Raw genomic sequence first — 8,237 nt, forward strand, 5'->3', positions numbered from 1 at the left:
GTCTTGGGCACTAATACACCCCCATACCATCACACAAGCTGGCTTTTCAACTTTGTGCCTATAACAGTCCGGATGGTTCTTTTCCTCTTTGGTCCGGAGGACACGACGTCCACAGTTTCCCCCCCAAAAAATGATATGTGGACTCATCAGCCAACAGAACACTTTTACACACTGCATCAGTCCATCTTAGATGAGCTCAGGCCCAGCGAAGCCAGCAGCGTTTCTTGGTGTTGTTGATAAATGGCTTTCACTTTGCATAGGAGAGTTTTAACTTGCACTTACAGATGGAGCGACGGACTGTAGTTACTAACAATGGTTTTCTGAAGTGTTCCTGAGCCCATGTGGTGATATCCTTTACACACGGATGTCGCTTTTTGATGCAGTACCGCCTGAGGGATCCAAAGTGCGTAATATCATGGCTTACGTGCAGTGATTTCTCCAGATTCTCTGAACCCTTTGATGATATTACGGACCGTAGATGGTGAAATCCCTAAATTCCTTACAATAACTGTAGTAACTGTTGGACAATTTGCTCACGCATTTGTTGACAAAGTGGTGACCCTCGCCCCGTCCTTGTTTGTGAATGACTGAGCATTTCATGGAAGCTGCTTTTATAGACCATCATGGCACCCACCTGTTCCTAATTATCCTGTTCAAACAAGTGTTTGATGAGCATTCCTCAATGTTCTCAGTCTTTTTTGCCACTTGTGCCAGCTTTTTTGAAACCTGTTGCAGGCATCAATTTCCAAATGAGCTAATATTTGGAAAAAAATAACAAAGTTTCTCAGTGTGAACATGAAATATCTTGTCTTTGCAGTCTATTCAAATGAATATAAGTTGAAAAGGATTTGCAAATCATTGTATTCTCTTTTTATTTACCATTTACACAACGTGACAACTTCACTGCTTTTGGGTTTTGTATATTATTTGTATTACATAATTGGACAAAAATAAGACGCATCTCTCATAATTTAGAAATTCTGTTTACTGCCAAAAAAATATTAGTATCTTTATTTATAATAATCATTGTAACTAATATTGCTTTGACCGCAGAAAATTAACTCTAATATTTAGAAATATATTTTTTACACTTATATTTATATTACATATGCATATTTAGTATCTATTGGACATATTTAATAGTTAAAAATATTAAACAATGTTTACATTGGCCACACACTTTTATAACATATTTAATAATAATAAACATATGCATTTAATGTTTGTATTTTGCTTTAAGAAAATAAATAATGCATTGACCAAAAAAAGCATATTTAATTTTTATTAAACATATTCAACATTTACATTTTACTATAAAAGTAACCATACATACATACCATTCATCTTCTTCCGCTTATCCGAGGTCGGGTCGCGGGGGCAGCAGCCTAAGCAGGGAAGCCCAGACTTCCCTCTCCCCAGCCACTTCGTCCAGCTCCTCCCGGGGGATCCCGAGGCGTTCCCAGGCCAGCCGGGAGACATAGTCTTCCCAACGTGTCCTGGGTCTTCCCCGTGGCCTCCTACCGGTCGGACGTGCGCTAAACACCTCCCGAGGGAGGCGTTCGGGTGGCATCCTGACCAGATGCCCGAACCACCTCATCTGGCTCCTCTCGATGTGGAGGAGCAGCGGCTTTACTTTGAGCTCCCCCCGGATGGCAGAGCTTCTCAACCTATCTCTAAGGGAGAGCCCCGCCACCCGGCGGAGGAAACTCATTTCGGCCGCTTGTACCCGTGATCTTGTCCTTTTGGTCATAACCCAAAGCTCATGACCATAGGTGAGGATGGGAACGTAGATCGACCGGTAAATTGAGAGCTTTGCCTTCCGGCTCAGCTCTTTCTTCACCACAACGGATCGATACAGCGTCCACATTACTGAAGACGCCGCTCCGATCCGCCTGTCGATGTCACGATCTACTCTTCCCTCACTCGTGAACAAGACTCCGAGGTACTTGAACTCCTCCACTTTGGGAAAGATCTCCTCCCCAACCCGGAGATGGCACTCCACCCTTTTTCGGGCGAGAACCATGGACTCAAACTTGGAGGTGCTGATTCTCATCCCAGTCGCTTCACACTCGGCTGCGAACCGATCCAGTGAGAGCTGAAGATCCTGGCCAGATGAAGCCATCAGGACCACATCATCTGTAAAAAGCAGAGACCTAATCCTGCAGCCACCAAACCAGATCCCCTCAACGCCTTGACTGCGCCTGGAAATTATGTCCATAAAAGTTAAATAGAATCGGTGACAAAGGGCAGCCTTGGCGGAGTCCAACCCTCACTGGAAACGTGTCCGACTTACTGCCGGCAATGCGGACCAAGCTCTGACACTGATCGTACAGGGAGCGGACCGCCACAATCAGACAGTCCGATACCCCATACTCTCTGAGCAGGGACACGGTCAAATGCCTTCTCCAAGTCCACAAAGCACATGTAGACTGGTTGGGCAAACTCCCATGCACCCTCAAGGACCCTGCCGAGAGTATAGAGCTGGTCCACAGTTCCACGACCAGGACGAATACCACGCTGTTCCTCCTGAATCCGATGTTCAACTATGCGGTGTAGCCTCCTCTCCAGTACACCTGAATAGACCATACCGGGAAGGCAGAGGAGTGTGATCCCACGATAGTTGGAACATACCCTCCGGTTCCCCTTCTTAAAGAGAGGAACCACCAACCCGGTCTGCCAATCCAGAGGTACCGCCCCCGATGTCCACGCGATGCTGCAGAGTCTTGTCAACCAAGACAGCCCCACAGCATCCAGAGCCTTAAGGAACTCCGGGCGGATCTCATCCACCCCCGGGGCCTTGCCACCGAGGAGCTTTTTAACTACCTCAGCAACCTCATCCCCAGAAATAGGAGAGCCCACCACAGATTATCCAGGAACTGCTTCCTCATAGGAAGACGTGTCGGTGGGATTGAGGAGGTCTTCGAAGTATTCCCTCCACCGATCCACAACATCCGCAGTCGAGGTCAGCAGAACACCATCCTCGCCATACACGGTGTTGACAATGCACTGCTTCCCCTTCCTGAGGCGGAGGATGGTGGTCCAGAATCGCTTTGAAGCCGTCCGGAAGTCGTTTTCCATTGCTTCCCGGAACTCCTCCCATGTCCGAGTTTTTGCCTCCGTGACTGCTGAAGCCGCACACCGCTTGGCCTGTCGGTACCTGTCTGCTGCCTCCGGAGTCCTATGAGCCAAAAGAACCCGATAGGACTCCTTCTTCAGCTTGACGGCATCCCTCACCGCCGGTGTCCACAAACGGGTTCTGGGATTACTGCCACAGCTCCAATCAGCTGCCACTGTCAGGTTTGTCACTGACAGTTGAGTTATGTTTTGAGTTTTTCCTCTGTTTGTCTTTATTTCTTGTCGGCGCTCTTATTTTGGATATTTCCTACTTGTCTCCCTGAGTGCTGTGTCCCCTCAGCTGTGGCTGATTGGCACCTGGCCACACCTGGTGTCAATCAGCCAGCTGCTATTTAAACCTGCCTTCTCCTCCAGTCAGTGCTGGATTATTGTCGTTCCGACCTGTCTTGTCGATATCAGTGTAGCTGTATGCGGTAAGCTATATTTTGTAGCTGTTTGTAGCTTACTGTCTTTTTGTTCCTAGTCCCTATTTGCTGGATCCCTGTTCACTGTTTCCAGTTTGTCCATTCCTAGTTCCTGGTTGGTGTCTTTTCTTTATTATTTTTTGAACATTAAATAATGTTTTCCCGCCTTCTCTGCATCTTGGGGTTCGTCACCAACAACTTGTGACAGCCTCGACAATAGAGGTGCGGAACTTGGTCCACAACTACAAAGTCGAACATGGGGACTGCGGCCTAGGGTGTCCTGGTGCAAAGTGCATATATGGACACCCTTATGTTTGAACATGGTGTTTGTTATGGACAATCTGTGACGAGCATAAAAGTCCAATAACAAAACACCACTCGGGTTCAGATCCGGGCGCCATTCTTCCCAATCACGCCTCTCCATGTTTCACTGTCGTTGCCAACATGAGCGTTGAAGTCCCCCAGTAGGACAAGGGAATCACTTTCCAGTACTCCCTCGAGTGTATCCAAAAAGGGTGGGTACTCTGAACTGCTGCAGTCAGGACCCGAGGGAAGCTACCCTCTCGTCCACTGGGTTGAACTCCAACGTGCAAGCTTTAAGCCGTGGGGCAACAAGAATTGCCACCCCAGCTCGTCGCCTCTCACTGCGTGCAACGCCAGTGTGGAAGAGGGTCCAGACCCTCTCGAGAGAACTGGTTCCAGAGCCCTTGCCGAAGTAAGTCCGACTATATCCAGCTGGAACTTCTCCACCTCGCACACAAGCTCAGGCTCCTTCCCCCCCCCAGCGAGGTGACGTTCCACGTCCCAAGAGCTAGCTTATGTAGCCGAGGATCGGACCGCCAAGTGCCCTGCCTTCGGCTTCCGCCCAGCTCACACTGCACCCGACCTCTATGGCCCCTGCTATGAGTGGTGAGCCCATTGGAGGGGTGACCCATGGGGACAGGCCCGGCCACCAGGCGCTCGCCATTGTGCCCCGACTCCGGGCCTGACTCCAGAGGGGGGCCCCGGTGACCCGCGTCCGGGCGAGGGAAATCTGAGTCTTTGTTCTTGCATTCCCATAGAAGTCTTCGAGCTGCTCTTTGTCTGATCCCTCACCTAGGACCTGTTTGTCTTGGGAGACCCTACCAGGGGGCATAGAAGTCCCCGGACAACATAGCTCCTAGGATCATTGGGACACACAAACTCCTCTACCACAGCTCAGAGAGGAGACGTCAGAACCCAACATTGAATCAACGTTAAAAAGTGTATTTGTGTTGTAGAATATTGGTTGGGGAAATGACCACATTTCAATGTCAAATCAACGTCACAAGCTGACGTTGATTAAAGGTTGTCAAAAAGCATGTTGTTTCAAGGTTATGTCTGAGTTGCTGAATGTCAGGACCTAATTCAAGAAGTTGTCAAGGTTGTTTCAATGTCGTGTGCCTGCTGGGAAATGACTGTCATGTGCATCCCATAATATTTCCTGGTAATGAAATGTAATAATTGGTGTGAACTTTGTCAAGGTGTGGGTTTGACATGTTGTTGTTGTTTACAGGATGGAGAGATGCCACGAAGTGTTCTGGAGGAAATCGGCCTGACCTAAAAAGTGGCCTTCATCTTCGTCTTCCACAAGCCCCGCCCCCTTCCTTCCCGCTACACGTAAACAACTTGACAGTAAATACAGTACATCTTTGCCTATTTGATTCCTTGCAAATATTACACCTGACACACACACACATTTATATATAAATACACACATATATATATATATATACACACATATATATATACATACATATATGTAAATACATACATACACATACATTTATATACATATATATATATATCTTCATATACATATATACACATACATATAAGTATATTTATATATATACATACAAACACATACATTTATATACAGTATATATATATATATATATATATATATACACACACACATACATATATCTACATATAAATATATACACATACATATATACACATACATATAAGTATATTTATATATATACATACAAACACATACATTTATATACAGTACATATATCTACTTATATATATATATATATATATTAATATATATATATATATATATACATACAAACACATTTATATACAGTACATATATCTACTTATATATATATATATATATATATATATATATATATATATATATATATATATACACACACACATACATATATCTACATATAAATATATACACATACATATATATACATATAAGTATATTTATATATATATACATACAAACACATACATTTATATACAGTACATATATCTACTTATATATATATATATATATATATATATATATATATACACACACACACACACACATACATATATCTACATATAAATATATACACATAGATATATATACATACATATAAGTATATTTATATATATACATACAAACACATACATTTATATACAGTACATATATCTACTTATATATATATATATATATATGTATATGTATATATATATATATATATATATATATATATATATATATATATATATATACACACACATACATATATCTACATATAAATATATACACATACATATATCTACATATAAATATATACACATACATACCGTATTTTTTGGAGTATAAGTCGCACCGGAGTATAAGTCACACCTGCCGAAAATGCATAATAAAGAAGGAAAAAAACATATATAAATCGCACTGGAGCCCAGCCAAACTATGAAAAAAACCTGCGACTTATAGTCCGAAAAATACGGTATATATATATATTTATATATATACATATATGTATAGATATATATGTATGTACATATATATATACATGTGTATACATATATATTGTTTATATTCACTGTTTTAAAAGGGAAGTATTCTGTCAGCAGAGCCAAAGAGTGATGAAAAAAAAGAACATTTTTATACATTTACTGTATTTACTGTATTTGCACTGGAAGGATGTCCTCCACACCAACGTGGTCGTTAAAATAATTAAAAAAATGTATTTAAGCTTGTACTCTCTATGTCAGTGTTTATGAACTGTAGGGCCGGGCCGTGAGCGCCCCCTGCCAGCAACATGAGTTTCTCACTTGTAATACACGTTTCCACCACTTGTGGCAGTAATGACAACATCAAACAAACAGAAGAAGTCTGGAGATTAAGTCATAGGGAAGTTTCTTAGGCGCAAAAATGTTGACTAAAGTGGTGAAGCTGTATTTTATTGCTACTTTAATTGTATTGACAGTTGAGTTATTATTATTCATTCAGTTTATTGTAGCACAACACAAATGTATGTACTTTTATTTATTTGTCTATGTTATTTATGAGTCCATAGTGGATCTAACATAATAGTGAGAGTCCAGTCCATAGTGGATCTAACATAATAGTGAGAGTCCAGTCCATAGTGGATCTAACATAATAGTGAGAGTCCAGTCCATAGTGGATCTAACATCATAGTGAGAGTCCAGTCCATAGTGGATCTAACATAATAGTGAGAGTCCAGTCCATAGTGGATCTAACATCATAGTGAGAGTCCAGTCCATAGTGGATCTAACATAATAGTGAGAGTCCAGTCCATAGTGGATCTAACATAATAGTGAGAGTCCAGTCCATAGTGGATCTAACATAATAGTGTGAGAGTCCAGTCCATAGTGGATCTAACATAATATTGTGAAAGTCAAGTCCATAGTGGATCTAACATAATATTGTGAGAGTCCAGTCCATAGTGGATCTAACATAATATTGTGAAAGTCCAGTCCATAGTGGATCTAACATAATAGTGAGAGTCCAGTCCATAGTGGATCTAACATAATAGTGAGAGTCCAGTCCATAGTGGATCTAACATAATAGTGTGAGAGTCCAGTCCATAGTGGATCTAACATAATATTGTGAAAGTCAAGTCCATAGTGGATCTAACATAATAGTGAGAGTCCAGTCCATAGTGGATCTAACATAATAGTGAGAGTCCAGTCCATAGTGGATCTAACATAATAGTGTGAGAGTCCAGTCCATAGTGGATCTAACATAATAGTGAGAGTCCAGTCCATAGTGGATCTAACATAATAGTGTGAGAGTCCAGTCCATAGTGGATCTAACATAATATTGTGAAAGTCAAGTCCATAGTGGATCTAACATAATATTGTGAGAGTCCAGTCCATAGTGGATCTAACATAATATTGTGAAAGTCCAGTCCATAGTGGATCTAACATAATAGTGAGAGTCCAGTCCATAGTGGATCTAACATCATAGTGAGAGTCCAGTCCATAGTGGATCTAACATAATAGTGAGAGTCCAGTCCATAGTGGATCTAACATAATAGTGAGAGTCCAGTCCATAGTGGATCTAACATCATAGTGTGAGAGTCCAGTCCATAGTGGATCTAACATAATATTGTGAAAGTCAAGTCCATAGTGGATCTAACATAATAGTGAGAGTCCAGTCCATAGTGGATCTAACATAATAGTGAGAGTCCAGTCCATAGTGGATCTAACATAATAGTGAGAGTCCAGTCCATAGTGGATCTAACATCATAGTGAGAGTCCAGTCCATAGTGGATCTAACATAATAGTGAGAGTCCAGTCCATAGTGGATCTAACATAATAGTGAGAGTCCAGTCCATAGTGGATCTAACATAATAGTGTGAGAGTCCAGTCCATAGTGGATCTAACATAATATTGTGAAAGTCAAGTCCATAG

General features: G+C 41.9%; 1 protein-coding gene across 2 annotated transcripts in view; it reads left to right on the top strand.

Moving 5' to 3' along the window:
- Nucleotides 1-5,449, top strand: part of LOC133617528 (AP-1 complex subunit sigma-2-like) — a 35,156-nt gene extending 29,707 nt beyond the window's left edge. The window contains exon 7 of one of the 2 annotated variants that reach the window (XM_061977519.2): nucleotides 5,074-5,449. Coding sequence is in view for 1 of the 2 variants with exons in the window: in XM_061977522.2 (XP_061833506.2) it covers nucleotides 5,074-5,121 (48 nt within the window). In the remaining variant the exon portion in view is untranslated. The remainder of the gene's footprint in view (nucleotides 1-5,073) is intronic. The other variant, XM_061977522.2, reaches the window with a different exon arrangement.
- Nucleotides 5,450-8,237: the final 2,788 nt, after the last annotated feature.

Source organism: Nerophis lumbriciformis, linkage group LG18 (assembly GCF_033978685.3).
Source record: "Nerophis lumbriciformis linkage group LG18, RoL_Nlum_v2.1, whole genome shotgun sequence".
Taxonomy (NCBI): domain Eukaryota; kingdom Metazoa; phylum Chordata; class Actinopteri; order Syngnathiformes; family Syngnathidae; genus Nerophis; species Nerophis lumbriciformis.